This window comes from Ahaetulla prasina, chromosome 1 (genome assembly GCF_028640845.1).
Source record: "Ahaetulla prasina isolate Xishuangbanna chromosome 1, ASM2864084v1, whole genome shotgun sequence".
NCBI lineage: Eukaryota > Metazoa > Chordata > Lepidosauria > Squamata > Colubridae > Ahaetulla > Ahaetulla prasina.
This window is the reverse complement of record NC_080539.1, coordinates 191,311,047-191,328,736: the sequence shown is the minus strand read 5'-3', so window position 1 is coordinate 191,328,736 and position 17,690 is coordinate 191,311,047. Positions and strand designations below refer to the sequence as shown.

Here is a 17,690-nt window from a genome sequence, read left to right as displayed (position 1 = left end):
GAAGGGCAATCCGATCCAACCAAGAACCAGTATAACAAAATAAACTTTGCTCTGGCTTCAGATTAATCAGTGTAGAATGAGAAAAATATTAATTCTTTATCACAAGAACTGACTATCCAAAATCAATCTGAAGTGGTACGCAAAGACGATTGAAGGAGCCTTATTTCTTCAAATTAGAGCTCAAATTATGTCACTCTTGAAATGCTTCAAAAACTATTTCTCGTTGTCACCAGTCATTATTCTGTATATAAGTAGTAACAGAATGATGATACCTTAAACTCCATTAAAATCTATCCTTTTCCCACATCCAGAATCACCAAATATAGATATTAGTGTGAAAAATACATGCCATTTGAAGAAAGACAATGTCACACAGTGGATGGTTTTAGTGATTTCCCAGAAATAATGATAGCATGGATATTATAGGATAATTTGCCCTAACTTTACATTTTTAATTGTCAGATCGCATCCATCAAAATACGATATTTTTAATAACCACTAATACATACCTGGAAAAACATTCCTGATGTACCAGCCCAGAATGAAATAAATAAAAGAATCTATCAGAATTAACCAGCACATCCAGCTAAAATTAGTATTGTCCCCTGACATTGGTGAGTCATGCATATTATCCCACTGCAGACCTATAAAAAAGATGGAGGATATACAGAATAGCCTGCATTAGCAAATGAACACACAGTATTTAATTTGTGCTATTAAGATATTTTTATATATATAAATGTATATATAGATATATACCAATGCCTTGTTCTTCGTAACGGGCAATATACTGGCTTGCATAGCTGAATGCAGTTGGAGATAAAAGGCTCTGGAAAAAAACAGGAAGAAAGGTAACTAACTGAAATATTTGCAAACATGTGGAACACACACATGCACACGCACACACATATATATAAAGTTAGTCTTGAACAATAGAAAACATAGCAGTAATAGAACACAAGGATGATTTGGCTCTAGTTGTGGTGGTTTGATTATTTAAACACATCTCCAAACTCATTAGTAGTAGTTATGAATTTTAATTTAGGTCCCATCTTTCCAACAAGAATCATGTTCACAACTATTCTTTAGGTAACTGAGTTAGAGGCAATGACTTATTTTAAGCTTTTGTTATTTAAGCTTATTTATTTTTATTTTAACTTATTTTAATAAGCTTCATCATCCAGCCCAGATTTAACCAGGATAATGTATCTAAACTCATTATTATTCTACTGTACATTTAGAAAGTAAACATTTGTTGAAAACCGAATTTTAATTTGATTTAGAACAGATGCATTCAATATTCAATTCAAACAATTTGTGGAAGGAATGCTAATACCTTATTCAGAACTCTCACAAAATAGCTTGCCTATTCACAAAATTGTTGTTTGGCTGATAATATAAAATTGAGAGGATATCGTTCCCACCATTTCTATGTGTTGAAGACTCTTTTTTAAAAAAGAAAAACCTCAAAGGGCTGGAAGGGACCTTGGAGATTTTCTAGTCCAACCTCTGCCCAAGGCAGGAGTCCTTGTTTCATCCTGGACAATTTTTTTTTTCAAATATTGAAAAATTGTGTGTGAAGCGGGATTGGCAGGGACTTTGTTAATGATATATTATCACTTTCTTTTTAATTTGATGGCTATGTTTTTTCCCCTTTTTACTATTCTCAAAACCAGTACTAAAAGCAGAAAACAACAGTAACAACCCTATTTTGTTGATCTGTGAAATAACTTTTTAAACATTTCCATATTAGGTGCCCAGTGAGTAAGGATTACAGCTGTGATGGGGCAGCACCATTATTATTATTATTATTATTATTATTTATTTGATTTTTATACCGCCCTTCTCCCGAAGGACTCAGGGCGGTGTACAGGCAAGATAAAACATACAATGTACCCATCACAGAAGATATGTTTTGTGCAATAAAGGACGCAGATTCAGTACTTGGCAAGTCAAATGGACACTTCAGGCATCCTAACAATTTCCATCTCAAGCAGTGAAGTGCCGTATTCAATTAAAATAGATGGGGCATTACTTGACATACCAAAAACCAGTTTCTAATGTTCATGCTACTATTGTCTGTGGCTGCAAGACAAAGCAAACCCAAATCTATAGGTAGATTGCTTCCCTCACAAAAGTCCAGTTATAAACTCCTCCTTTTTTCTAGAAAACATATAAAAACAGATTTACCAGTAGGCTCTTAATGGTAAAGCTCATCTGATTTTCAACAACCAGTAGGACAATGAAGGGGAAAAAGGCCAGGATGTAGACCAGGCAGCCAACCAAAGCAGCAATGTTTGTATTGTTGAAGAATACACTGATGAGATAGCACATGGCTATGATGGAGAAGCTGTAGTCCAGAATGTACAGGAACAAGATCACAACATTTATTTTTGGAAGGATATTCCCAAATTTGAGAATAAAAATAAGAAATAGGTTAGTAAGCAGGAGAAACGTGATGCATTCGATGAACCAAGCAAAGAAGTGACTGCTGGAATTTACACCCATCATCTTCATATACTATGGAAAAGAAAAAAACGAAAACTTAATTAGTTAATTGAAATCTAAATGCATAATCTATAGTTCAATTGTAATCCTTAAATACCGAGACATTAAGACACATTTTATCAATTTGTCTTCTAAAACAGAAAGGTTCAACAGTAGCATGCATTATTAGATTCATTTCTATAGCCTTGGAAATGCTAGTCTATAGGTCATATGCAAATGTCAACCAACTACAGCTCACACTTCATGAATTGTGGATCAAATCCTTTTCCATCCCCAGTTCCTATTGTTGAATCTCAGACCAAGAGACAAGCTAGAACACCTATTATAAACAGAGACATGGGAGTCTCTATCTTGTAAAAGACTTAAAAAAAACCTCACCCAAATAATTGAACAGCAAATAGTTTATCTCCTCTCTCAAAAAACAAAAACAAAACCAGTCCCTCATTCTAATGAAAGCCAATCCATTCAACAAATATAGTTCTTTTTGAAATATGGCCAACTTAAAATCCTAGGGTATTTTTTTTTCTTCTCTATTGCAAACATTCATAACACAATTGTTAGTTGGTGGAGATGATTTAAATCTGAGCAGATTTAATGGATTTCAGCGCTACCAGTTAGTGAAAAGTACTTTGCTTCGGTTACCTAAAACACTGCCTTGTACAGGAAATCTAAGAACCAGCTCTTCCCCTCATGCTGTATTTGTAATGCAGAGTACTCAGACTCTCTTAGAGAGTAATCAAATTCTCCTAGCTGTAATACAAAATAATATGAAAAATCCCATTGCCTGCTGCGTCAGTCCGAGAGGATAGATTTCTGTGTTGCTTCCCTGATCTCTGGAACAAGGTTCCCCCAAATATTTGCTCAATGATTATGCTCCTAAGTTTTTTGAAAAGATCTCTTTCTTAGTTCTTTCAATGTGTCTTTGAAACTTGGTATGTTATAGAATCATAGAATTATAAGGCTGGAAGGACCTTGAAGGTCTTCTAGTCAGACACCCTGCCCAAGTACAATCTCTTCTTTAAAATGTCCAGTGATAGAACATTCACAAGGCAAGCTGTTCCATTAATTAATTGTTTTGTCAGGAAATGTCTCCTTAGTTCCAGTTTATATTTCTCTTTAACGAGCTTCCACACATTGCTTTTTTGCCCTCAGGTGCTTTGAATAATAAGTCTACCTTCTCTTCTCTGTGACAGCCCCTTAAGTACTGGACGACAGACAGCTATCATATCACCCCTAATCCATCCCTTCATTAGGCTAGAGCAGGGGTCGGCAACCTTAAACACTCAAAGAGCCACTTGGACCCGTTTCCTACAGAAAAAAACACACACCTGGAGCCATAAAACCTGAGTGGGCATGGCCAGCTCGATATCACTCTCTCTCACCCAGTCACATGACCACCTAGCCACGCCTACCCAGCCACAAAACTATGTCTCTCTCCCCCCTCTCCCTATCTCCCCTCTCTCCCCCCCTCAGTGTCTCCCCCCGTCTTCCCCTCTCTCACCCCCTCTCTGTGTATCACTCTGCATGTGTCTCTCTATGTCTCTCTCTCCCTCTGTATGTGTGTGTGTGTGTGTGTGTGTGTGTGTGTGTGTGTCCCTCCATTTGGGCGACTGTCCTCCAACTCCCCCCCTCCTCTCGTAACTCCCTGGCCAGCTGTGGCTGAGCTGAGAGAGTTTGCACGTGCAGGGAGATTCCAGCCTGAAGTGGCAGGAAGCGAAGGCTGCCTTATGTGCAAATGTGGTGCGAAGGCAGATACAGGGCAGCTTCACTCCTGCACTCTCCAGAGACCCCCTTCCCCCTCCTCCTCTCAGGACACCCGGGCCAGCTGTGGCTGAGCCAGGAGCATGTGCATGTGTGGGGAGACCCTCCTCAAGCAAAAACTCAGAAAAGGCGCCTGCAGGGCGGGCAGCGGCTCGTTTAAGCAGGGTCTCTCTGCATGTGCACACACTCCCACCTCAGCCACAGCCAGCCAGGGGATTATGAGAGGAGGGGAGGAGGAGAGTGCAAGAGCGAAGTTGCCCTGTATCTACCTTCATGCCACATTTGTGCGTAAGGCAGCCTTCACTTCCTGCCACCTCGGGCTGGAGTCCAAAAAAGAAATATGAGGGGTGGGGTGAACCAGTGATGGGACAGGGAGCTGTGGAAGAGGGCCCAAAGAGCCACTTGTGGCTCCAGAGCCACAGATTGCCGACTCCTAGACCAGAGGTCTGCAACCTTAAACACTCAAAGAGTATTTGGACCCATTTCCCACAGAAAAAACACACACCAGGAGCCACAAAACCTGGGTGGGCATGGCCAACTCGATGTAAATCACTCCCATCCACATGACCCCCTTAACCATGCCTATCCAGCCACAAAACCATTCTCTCTCTATGTCTCTTGCTCCCCCTCTCCCTATCTTCCCCTCTCTCCCACCTCTCTCTCCCCTCCCTTCTGTATCTCTCTGTATCTCTTTGTCCCTCTCCCTATCTTCCCATCTCTCCCCCCTCTATCTTCTCACCATGTGTCTCTCTCTCCCTCTATATATATATATATCTCCCCCTTTCTCTGTGAATCACTGTGTGTGTCTCTCTCCCCCTCTGTGTATCTCTCTGTATGTGTCTCTCTATGTCTCTCACTCTCACACCCTTTCTGTATATCACTCTGTGTTTCTCTCTGTCTCTCTCTCCCTCTCTCTGTGTATTGTGCGCATGTGCGTGCTTCGCTGCTCCTTTTATTTCTTTTTTTTGGAAATCCGGTCTGGCTATGGAAAGATTGCCAGCAGCGGCAGCAGCTTCCCTTAGGATGACTGTCCTCCTCCTCCCCCCTCCTTCTTCTCTCGCAACTCCCTGGCCGGCTGGGGCTGAGCCGGGAGCGTGCGCATGCTTGGGGAGACCCTCCGCAACCGAACGCTAAAGCGCAGCAAAGGCACACAAGCTTAAGGAGGGTCTTAACAGGACAAGTCTTCTCTCCTGCATTGAGGCTCCAGTTTGCTGTTTCATCCCCCATCCCTGGCAGCTCTTTGGCCAAGCGCGGAGGGTGCAAACTCCAGCCCAAAGTGGCAGAAAGCGAAGGCAGGTACAGGGCCACTTTACTCCTGCACTCTCTGGTGACCTTCTCCCCTCCTCTTGTGACCCCCTGGCTGGCTGTGGCTGAGCCAGGAGTGTGCACACGCATGGGGAGACCCTCCTTAAGCGAGCGGCCTCCCACCCCACATATGCCTTTCCTGCACTTTGGCACTCACTTGAGGAGGGTTTCCTCATGCAAGTGCATGCTCCCGGCTCAGCCACAGCCTGCCAGAGGGTTACAAGGAAGAGGGGGAGGAGGGTTGCCTGAAGGGAAGCCTCTGCTGCGGCTGGTAATCATTCTTCAGCCAGCCTTGATTTCCAAAAATATCCAAAAAAATAAAAGGGATGAGGGGTAGGGCCAACCAGTGATGGGACGGGGGCCACAGCAGAGAGCCCAAAAAGCCGCATGCAGCTCCGGAGCTACAGGTTGCCGACACCTGGTCTAGACATTAACCATTCATAATGGGCCGGGATAGCTCAGGCAATAGAGAAGCCTGTTATTAGAACACAGAGCCTGCAATTACTGCAGGTTCAAGCCCGGCCCAAGGTTGACTCAGCCTTCCACCCTTTATAAGGTAGGTAAAATGAGGACCCAGATTGTTGGGGGGGGCAATAAGTTGACTTTGTAAAAAATATACAAATAGAATGAGACTATTGCCTTATACATTGTAAGCTGCCCTGAGTCTTCGGAGAAGGGCGGGGTATAAATGTAAACAAAAAAAAACAAAACAGTTTGGCTTATCCAGACCGCTTATCATTTTGTTGCTCTTCTGTGCCTCTAGGGCCTCAGCATTTTTATTTTTATTTTTGCATTGTAGTGACCAGAACTGAACTCAGTATTGCAAACATGGACTCACAATGCAGTATAGAGTGGTAGTGTCACTTTTCATGATCTTAATGCTATCCCTCTGTTGATGCAGCCTAGGACAGCATTGGATTTTTGGGAAGTTGCAACACATTGCTGGCTCATATTTAAGTGGTGATCCACTAGGACACCAACATCCCACTCACAGTTACTACAGTTGACCCAGGTATCACTTATTCTATACATTTGCATTTGTTTTTTCCTGCCTAAATGCAGGACATTACTTGTCTCACCATTGAACTGCATTTTTTAGATATTTTGTAAATGTACATGAATTGTTTGCTAACCATGCCTGGAGTATCTATATGTTAATCCAAAATATTAATTCGTACGTATTGTTTGACTGCTGTATTTATTTTTTATTTATTTATTAAATTTTTATACCGCCCTTCTCCCGAAGGACTCAGGGCGGTGTACAGCCAAAATAAAAACAAAGATGTATACAATTTAAAACAACAATTAAAAAGAGCAAATTTTAAAGGCTAATTATTAAAATTTAAATTAAGAAGTTAAAAATATTAAAAAACCCAATTAAAATACATCACTAATTATGCCAGTCCCGCTTTAATGAATAAATATGTTTTGAGCTCACGACGGAAGGTCCGAAGATCAGGCACTTGACGCAGGCCAGGGGGAAGTTCGTTCCAGAGCGTCACTGCCCCCAGGGTATTAATACAAGGGTATTAAGTATACCCTTATCCTCTTATCTTCCTGGGTGACCTCAACCTACCTCTTATTAATTGGATAACAAACGAATGTACAACTGAACCCATCCATACTACCCTGTACAATTCTGTTACAAATCTAGGTCTTGATCAACTAGTAACTAACAATACAAGACTCAACAACTGCCTTGACCTCATCTTCTGCAACAACGCAAACTCAATTTATGGACTACAAATAAAAGAACCCTTTTCCAACAGTGACCACAGCATGATAGACTTTTGTCTCAATATACGCCCTTACAATAATCTCCATAATAATAGTATACCAAACTACAATTTCAAAAAAGCCAACTATGATCTTATAGACACTGACCACTCATCTCTTGACTGGCAAATTCTATTCTCTAACTGTATCACTGCTGAAGACCACTATAGGGTTTTCCTACTTGAAGACAATAGTCATAAAACTATACGTACCACAAACCACAACCAAAATCATGAAAAAAAAATTACCTATTTCAATAAAAAAGCTCCAATCCAAAAAAAAAAATATCCCTCTGGTGAAAAAACAAAACTGGCTATGTAGCCAACTTTAAAAACCACTGCAAAAATATATACCAAAAATAAAATAAAGACTGAATGCACCAATTACCACATCAAACAAGAAGAAGACCTTCTGCACACAAAATCCAATCGCGCTTTCTATAGTTTTGTAAGCAACAAACTTAAAGACTTGAGATCCATCCCACCCCAAAAGGATCTAACGGTAAAGAATGTAATGATGAAACAGTTAAAACAAACATCTTTAACACATTCTTTGGCTCAGTTTTTGTTAACAGTAATGGCTCATACCCAAAATTCCCCAGTCGTACCAACAATGATTACAACGATCTAACACAAATAGTTTTCACAGAAGATAATGTTGAAAAAGCCCTTCGCAGACTGAAACCATCTCTATCTATTGGACCTGATGGTCTATGTGCGTACTTCTTAAAAAAGCGTTCCACTGTTGTAGCAAAACCTCTAAGCATAATCTTTGAAAAATCTTTCAGGACCAGCTCCCTTCCCAAACTATGATCACTAGCCACGGTCATCCCTGTCTTCAGAAGAGGAGACCCCAGCCTAGTTGAAAATTACAGACTAATTTCTTTATGCTGCGTCACCTGCAAAGTAATGGAATCAATCATCAACCAATCCACCACCCTCCACCTTGAAACAAACAACCTACTCTCTAATAAACAACCTGGTTTCAGAAAAAAATTACCCTGTAATTTACAACTTCTTCACTGCAAAAACATATGGACCACAAATCTTGATCAGGGCAAAGAAATAGATGCAATTTACATAGACCTCTGTAAAGCTTTTGACTCAATGGTATATGACAAACTTCTTCTAAAACTAAAATCCTACGGCATCTCCGGACCCCTCCATAATTGGATAACAGTGTTCCTGTCAAACAAACAACAATAGTGGTGTCCCCCAAGGCAGCGTTCTAGGACCAACACTCTTCATATTATACATTAATGACCTCTGTGACCATATTATAAGTAATTGTGTTCTCTTCGCCAATGATGTTAAACTATTTAACACTACCAACAATGCAGCTACCCTTCAAAAAGACATTATTATTATTATTATTATTATTATTATTATTATTATTATTATTATTATTATTATTATTATTATTATTATTATTATTTATTCGATTTTTATACCGCCCTTCTCCCGAAGGACTCAGGCAAAAGTAAAAAAAAGTACAGCCAAAAGTAAAAACAGACAATACAATATACAATTTAAAATACAAATTAAAAAACTTATTTTATAATTGGCCTAAAAAACTTTAAAATATATAAAACTAAAACCCCATTAAAATTAATATTAAAAAATTTAAAATCGATAAAATTTAAGCCAGCCCCGCACGAATGAAAAGATGTGTCTTCAGTTCACGGCGGAAGGTCGGAAGGTCAGGTATTTGGCGTAAACCCGGGGGAAGCTCGTTCCAGAGTGTGGGAGCCCCCACAGAGAAGGACCTTCCCCTGGGGGCCGCCAGCCGACATTGCTTGGCGGACGGCACCCTAAGGAATCCCTCTCTGTGAGAGCGTACGGGTCGGTGGGAAGCATGCGGTAACAGCAGGCGGTCCCGTAAGTACCCAGGCCCTAAGCCATGGAGCGCTTTAAAGGTAGTGACCAAAACCTTAAAGTGCACTCGAAAGGCCACAGGTAGCCAGTGCAGTCTGCGCAGGAGCGGTGTTACATGGGAGCTACGCGTAGCTCCCTCTATCACCCGCGCAGCTGCATTCTGGACTAACTGAAGCCTCCGAGTGCACCTCAAGGGGAGCCCCATGTAGAGAGCATTACAATAATCCAAGCGAGAGGTAACGAGCGCATGAGTGACTGTGCACAAGGCATCCCGATCAAGGAAGGGGCGCAACTGCCGAACCAGGCGAACCTGGTGGAAGGCCCTCCTGGAGACGGCCGTCAAATGATCTTCAAATGACAGCCGTTCATCCAGGAGGACACCTAAGTTGCGCGCCCTATCCTTTGGGGCCAATAACTCGCCTCCAACAGTCAGCCGCGGCTGCAGCTGACTGAATCGGGGTGCCGGCATCCACAGCCACTCCGTCTTGGAGGGATTAAGCTTGAGCCTGTTTCTCCCCATCCAGACCCGTACAGCTTCCAAACACCAGGACAGCACTTCAACAGCTTTACTGGGGTGGCCCAGGGTGGAAAAGTACAGCTGGGTGTCATCAGCGTACAGCTGGTATCTCACCCCAAAGCCACTGATGATCTCACCCAACGGCTTCATATAGATGTTGAACAGAAGGGGCGAGAGGATCGACCCCTGCGGCACCCCACAAGTGAGGCACCTCGCGGTCGACCTCTGCCCCCGTCAACACCGGTCAGAGAGATAGGAGGAGAACCACCGGTACACGGTGCATCCCACTCCCAATCCCCCCAACTGGCGCAGCAAGATACCATGGTCGATGGTATCAAAAGCCACTGAGAGGTCTAATAGGACCAGGGCAGAGGAGTAACCCCTGTCCCTGGCCCTCCAGAGATCATCCACCAATGCGATCAAAGCTGTCTCCATGCTGTATCCGGGTCGGAAGCCGGACTGGAACAGGTCTAGATAGACGGCTTCATCCAGGTATTGGGGTAGCTGTCGCGCCACAGTACTCTCTACAACCTTCGCAACGAAGCGAAGGTTGGAGACTGGACGATAATTACCCAAAATAGCTGGGTCCAGGGAGGGCTTCTTGAGGAGGGGTCTCACCACCGCCTCTTTCAAGGCGGCAGGGAAAACCCCTTCCAACAAAGAAGCGTTGATAATCCCCTGGAGCCAGCCTCGTGTCACCTCCTGAGTGGCCAGTACCAGCCAGGAAGGACACGGGTCCAGTAAACATGTAGTGGCGTGAAGCCTCCCCAACAACCTGTCCACGTCCTCAGGAGCCACAGGGTCAAACTCATCCCAAACAGACTCGACAAGGGGTGCCTCCTCTCCCTCGCTTGGATCATCCCAATTTCGGTCCAGACCGTCCCGGAGCTGAGCGATTTTATCGTATAGATAACCACTAAACTCCTCGGCACGTTCCTGCAAAGGGTCATCCCGCACCTCCTGATGAAGGAGGGAGCGGGTCACCCGAAACAGGGCGGCCGGGCAGTTATCTGCTGACGAAATGAGGGTGGAGGCGTAGGAGCGCCTCGCCTCCCTCATTGCCACTAGGTAGGTCCTAAAATAGGACCTAACTAGTGTCTGATCAGCTTCGGAACGACTGGACCTCCAGGTGCTCTCTAGACGTCTTCTCCGGCGTTTCATCTCCCTCAGCCCCTCGGAGAACCAAGGGGCTGGACGAGATCTGCGCCGGGTCAGAGGCCGCAAAGGCACGACACGGTCCAAGGCCCCAGCCGCGGCCTGTTCCCAGGCCACAACTAGTTCCTCAGTCGTGCCGTGGGCCAGATCCTCAGGGAATGGCCCAAGCTCCGTCAGGAACCTCTCGGGGTCCATCAGGCGCCTGGGATGGAACCAACGTATAGGTTCCGTCTCCCAGCGATGGTGGGTGGCGGTTCGGAAGTCTAGGCAAAGGAGAAAATGATCGGACCATGACATCGGTTCTGTTACTAAATCATCTAATTCCAGATCATTTAACCACTGTCCAGAGATATAAATCAGATCCAGCGTGCCTCCCCCCATGTACATAGGGCCATCATTTACTCGAATCAGGTCCAAGGCCGTCATGGAAGCCTGGAACTCCCGAGCTGCAGTCGATAACAAGCCAGCTGATGGTAGGTTGAAATCCCCCATGACTATAAATCTGGGGGTCTCAACCGCCACAGCGGCAAGTACCTCCAACAGCTCCGGCAGGGCTGTGGTCATGCAGCAAGGAGCCAGGTACGCGATCAACAAGCCCAACTGATTCCTATGGCCCCACCTCACATAGAGGGATTCACAGCCGGCAATCTGAGGAACAGTGGCCTCCCTCGGCTCTAGATCTTCCTTAATGACAACCGCCACCCCCCCTCGGCTGATGAAATGCTCGGAAACCTGGAGGGCACAGCTCAACAAGGGGGACTCCCCCCCTCTGGACCCAACCAGGTCTCCGTAATGCCCATAAGGTCCGCGGACTCCCCCTGAATAAGATCGCAAATCAGGGGAGCTTTATTAGCCATGGACCGGGCATTACATAACATCAGCCGAAGATCCAAGCTCTGAGGATCATGGCCGCCCGAGGAACGGGTAGGGACTGAGGGGCCGGAGCACGTGATCGCTTTCAGACATCGAGCACGTGCTCCCAACTCTCGATACGCCCCCCCCTCCGCCATATCTGCCTCTCCCACTTACCGTACAGATTGAACAACCCTCTAGTCCTGGAACAGAACCCTCCCCCCCTGCCTTCAGCCCAGATGTAATAGTGCCGCGAACAAGCACAGGGGCTGGATCCCTCCCCGATGGGTTCTCTCCCCCACCCGTCAAATCCCTCCCCCCCCCTTAAAAAAACCTTATTTAAAAATCTATTTAAAAAACCCCACAAATTCTTCTTGGCCGCATGCCACCTCTCTGGGTCCCAAGACCCTTCGTTAAGGTAAGCCCTCAATAACTTGGAGGGCCATTTCTGCGAGGAGGGGGAACCTCGCAGTCGTAATAGTTCGGCAGACGAGTATCTCATGGAAAAATAGTCAATAAAACAGCAGCAGAATGTCCATCCCTAGCCGGCGGAGATGTTCCAGTCGTACCAATAGATCGCCAAGACCCGACATTAAATAGTCAGCCGTATGGGTCATAGTCCGTAGAAGTCCGTGGGACCACAAGAAACAACCCAAGATCCAAAGGGTCCAGAACAACCAAGGGATCCGGAGGTCCGGTCCCAATCTAATGGCCTCCCTCTCGGAAGTTGGCATAATAATATTCCCTCGGTTGTTTCCTCGGCTGCTAAGATGAAAAAGTCGATAGCCGGAATAAAAAGGTCTCCCTCGGATTCCCGGCAACGCACCATCACGGGACAAAGACCCGTGCAGTACGATAATTGGAACGACATTTATGCTGCCAGTGCCGTCAACGCCATCCATGCCGCCACCACTAAGCCGCCAGATTATACCATTGGGCCCAGTATGGCTCCAGCGTGCCGCTGTGCCGCTGTTGGAAATGTCCAGGCCAAGCCGCCTCTCAGTCACTGATGGAAAGAGCAACCCAAAAAGAGGTAAGCCGTTGATGATAATTACGGCATTTTGGCAGGCCATGGCAAAAGTCAGCAGTGGGGAGAGAACAATGTTCCGGCCCATGAGGGGAGGGGGGGGGCAATATTCATGCCCATGTGGGTCCCGTCCCAGCAACCGGTGTTACCTGCGGCCCAACACCCAGTACACAGCATAACCGCCGTTGATGTCCTCCGTCAGTGTTCGGCACGCTCCCCAGCCTTTGATGGTATCCGTGGCCGAAAACGGCCGAAAAACAGCTGAGTCAAGCCGGGCGTCTCCTCACACACACCCCCAACATGGCCGCCGCCATCCGCTGCTTGTTTACGAACTCCGGCTCCGTACTCAGCAGCCGAGAGCTCAATGAGGTCCAAAGACCTCGCTCTCGGCGGCCGGAAAGATCGTAAAACCGGAGCTAGAGACCAAGCAGCCAGGCGACCAGCGGAACGGCATTGCGGCCCAAGGACTTCCAGCCGCCGTCTCCACGGAGCTCAAGACGCCGCCATAACACGCATGCGCAGAAGAATACCTTGACTTTGTGTCGGAATGGTCAAAAATTTGGCAACTCCAAATCTCAACCAGTAAATGCTCTGTCTTACACATTGGAAAAAAGAATCAGAACACTAAATACAAGCTTGATGGACATTACCTTGTAGATGACCGTCACCCGTCAAAGACCTTGAAGTTTTCATATCAAACGATCTAAGTGCCAAGACCCACTGCAACTACATTGCCAAAAAGGCTTTAAGAGTTGTAAACTTAATCTTGCGTAGCTTCTTCTCCAGAAAGATTACACTACTAACCAGAGCATACAAAACATTTGCTAGATCAATTCTCGAATACAGCTCACCTGTCTGGAACCCACACCTCATTTCGGACATTAATAAAATTGTGTGTGTCCAGAAATATTTTACAAGAGTTATTCACCCCTCTGATCACAACAAAATACCTTATGCCACCAGACTTGAAATCCTGGGTTTAGAAAATTTAGAACTCCGCCGCTTTCGGCATGACCTGAGTATAACTCATAAAATCATCTGCTACAATGTCCTTCCTGTTGAAGACTACTTCAGCTTCAATCGCAACAATACACGAGCACACAATAGATTTAAACTTAATGTGAACTGCTCCAATCTTGATTGTAGAAAATATGACTTCAGTAATAGAGTTGTTAATGCCTGGAATGCACTACCTGACTCTGTGGTCTCTTCCCCAAATCCCCAAAGCTTTAACCAAAGACTATCTACTATTGACTTCACCCCATTCCTAAGAGGTCTATAAGGGACATGCATAAGAGCACCAGCGTGCCTACCATCCCTGTCCTAATGTTCCCTTTGATTGTATCCAATTCGTATGGTTATTTCATGCTTATACTTATATATACTGTTGTGTTTGACAAATAAATAAAATAAAATAAATAATATATATATTGCTCAGACTCTACTATAATTGGAACAATCTCTAAGCCAAGTAATAACTAAAGCATATACTGCAGGTAAGATATGTGCTAAAGGTGTATACCCAATACTAAAGAAGCATTAAGAGAGAAAGCCCAAGTGTACTAGACATCAACTAGCAACACAATATTCACATATGTGCCTCTCTGCATTTGCAGAAGACTAACACTATTATTCCCATATTGAAACTCTATGAGCAGCCTAGCTAAGCAATATGTCTTTAATGTTCTCAGGACAATATCTACTCCACAGCCATGCCTCTAATAGCAATTCCCAGTGAATTTGCTTGTATTGTTTGGAAAGAAGACTGGATTTTTATTATCATGTGAACAAGTCAAAAGGAAAATACTATGGTTGGATTCCCTCTGCATGCAGGCAGTCTAATTTTGCAGGATTAATTTGCAAATAAAGTTCAGGATCTGGCAAGTATTCAAAGCTTCTACCTACCTCATAAAGTCTCAGGTCTTTTTCTTGAACAAGCTTTTTCACAAAAGCTGCAATGAAAAGTGTCCAAGCAGCCATTAAGGTAAATGGAAGAGAGTAGGTCACACTAGTCAGAAACCTGTAAAGAGCGAAGTAATTATTTAGGTAAATGCAAAGTAGTTTCTCTTTGTGAATTATAATTAAGATAATTTTCAAAATACTATAAGAGCCTTTGAACAGTAAAAATGTTTTCTCTCACACAGTCTATAATTAAAAAGTATTTGATCATTTTAAGAACAGGAATATATTTTGCTGGATGTAATTTCAGCCTTCTTTGACAAATATCTCATCTTTCCTCAATCTCTAATCACACTGGTACAAAGATAGGAACTTTTGCACTGCAAAACATTGCACAATACAATATGTATAGCTACTTTGCATGACTCCTGATCAGTGGTGAAATCTGAACCAGTTTGCTACTGGTTCGCTGGCTGCGCATGTGCAATTCGCACCAAATGCACACTGCATGCACATGCACAGCACGCACCAAAAGGAGGCTTGGGAAGGTAAGTAGAACAGCGAGGGAGGGAAATCAGCTGTGGCATGCGATCTTGGGAACCTTTTAAAAAACTTTTTTAAAGCATTTTTTACTACCGGTTCAGGGGAATAGGTAGTAAAAAATGCTTTTAAAAAGTAAAAAAAAAGGTTCCGACGATCACAGCTGTGCCGCACGATCGTCAGAACCTTTTTAAAACTTTTTTAAAGCATTTCTTTATTACCTATTCACCTGACCCAGTAGTAAAAAAATGCTTTAAAAAAGTAAAAAAAATAAAGGCTTGGATGATCACAGCTGTGCCATGTGATTGTCCGAGTCTCTTTTTTTTACTTTTTACAACATTTTTTACCACCTATTCGCCTGAACCAGTAGTAAAAAAATGCTTTAAAAGTAAAAAAAAAAAAAAAAGTTCCGACAATCAGCTGAGTGACGTGCGATCATTGGAACTTTTTCCCCCTACTTTTTAAAGCATTTTTAACTACTGGTTCCAAAGAATTGGTAGTAAAAAAATGCTTAAAATTTTTTTAAAAAAAGGTCCGACAATTGCACATCACACAGCTGATCGTTGGAACTTTTTTTTTTTTTTTTTTTACTACTGGTTTGGCGAACCAGTTGCATTTTTTACTACCGGTTCGAGCGAACCGGCCCAAACAGGTAGCATTTCACCCCTGCTCCTGATTGTTGATTTGATTTTTTACATCCCCACAAAATCTTAGAAATAGCTGATGTAAGATGGTCCACAAAAGCCAAAGTCTATTGTTTTGTACTTCAATACTCTCCCTAATATTCAATATCTAGTTATATGTTAAAAATATCAGCATATTAATGCTTACATAGCACTTTACAACTTTGCATGTCATTAAAGATTCCAGAGCAGTGCACAATGAAACCATCAAGCTACAGTGATATAATACAGTAATATACAGTAAATTCAATCAAGAAAAACATTAAACCTAAGTCAAATCAATGATTATTACATATAGCTGGCACTGATGGAATGATGGAAATAATCAGATAGAACTCTTTCATTTTTGGCTGAATCACTTCACTTTGTAATATTTCTCATCATAATGGAGAGATCATTCCTTATACTGGGTTTTTGCAACAACACATGTTCTCATATACTTATGCAAAGCATCCTATGCAGAACATAATGACTCAATAGATCTTACGTGAAAGACAAGTGAGGGGGCATTATGATAACACTGCAAATATCTGAAGAAGTCCCTCACAAAAAAATGCTATATCCTGCTCTCTGCCATCATAAACTGCAGGGTATGGAATAGTGGATTTAAGTTAGAAGAAAGCAGAAAAAAAATCACAAAAGTAAAGATGAATTTTAACAATAGAGACAAATATTAAATGGGTGATGAGCTAGAGGACCATCTGTCAAAAATTCATGCAACTAAGCATGAGATCAGATTCACAGGCCTAAACACAGTGGTGAGTAAAAATAATTCATCGTAATTGCTGTTAATGGAACATAAACTTTATCCCAACTCTCATTTGATACTTTCTTATGCATTATCGCACATCACAGTTTGGAAATCTCACTTATTCATAATTTGCAAGTTCAGCTGTAATAGAGTTTTGATTAAAAAACAAATCAACATGTATTCTGTTACTGGAATCTCATACAATTAATAAGTATTAGTTATTTTCCCCCACTAAGATATTAAATATCCTGCCAATTCGAATAGACTTACATATCTTTATTATAACAAGGATACGGTGTAGCTTGAACTTGGACAGCTATTTCTTCTGCACTTTTCCCAGTCTGTAGTTCAATTATTGCTCTATCAATGCTATCTTGGATGTAGACAAATGCTCGACTGTAGATTTGGCTTTGAGAGGCTGAATTATGTGGCCCCACTGTCCAAATTTTTTCTCGTATTCTTTTTGTTGTTTGGGAAATCTTGCTGCTCATTCGAATTGTATAATTGACTAATGGTGGAAGGGAAAGTCCACTCGGTGTTACGTGTTTTCTTGTCCCACTTGAAGGTAATTTGAAAATGACACCTTTAAAAAAGGAAGAGAAACATTTGCAATTACCAAATAACTAGTATATGATAAAGATGTATGTGCCCAACAGAGGCTGCACCCTGATCTATCAATTGGGAGAATAATCAAATAAAAATTAATAATGTCAGTTATGTTGATGTAATGTACACCTAACTTCTGTAATTACTATTGAGGTTTCATTCAATCCAAATCCTTTACCTGTTCCAGAGGGCTGCAGTGAAATGGTATAGTCTGCTGGCTTTTCCCTATATGCATTCCAGGATAGTTTATTGATAAAATTTGTTGATAAGATTTGTTGATAAAATAATTTAATTCATTGAAAATGAAAAACATGTCACATATGCATTAGTTTGATCATATGAGTACTTTGAAATTATGGGCATGGCAGGTTAGTCCAAATAATTTGTCTAATCTTGATACTTTTTAAAAAGTTCCAGTGGGAAAAAATCCATACAA

At 42.9% G+C, this 17,690-nt stretch overlaps 1 protein-coding gene across 2 annotated transcripts in view; it reads right to left on the bottom strand.

The window, feature by feature from the left end:
- The window catches only part of ABCA12 (ATP binding cassette subfamily A member 12), a 393,723-nt gene that overhangs the window by 111,731 nt on the left and 264,302 nt on the right, over positions 1-17,690 (bottom strand). For both annotated transcript variants that reach the window (XM_058185940.1, XM_058185931.1), the window contains 5 exons: positions 16,919-17,231; positions 14,681-14,795; positions 2,191-2,520; positions 760-829; positions 510-644 (listed from right to left, as the gene is read on the bottom strand). In XM_058185940.1, the coding sequence (XP_058041923.1) occupies positions 510-644; positions 760-829; positions 2,191-2,520; positions 14,681-14,795; positions 16,919-17,231 (963 nt within the window). The remainder of the gene's footprint in view (positions 1-509; positions 645-759; positions 830-2,190; positions 2,521-14,680; positions 14,796-16,918; positions 17,232-17,690) is intronic.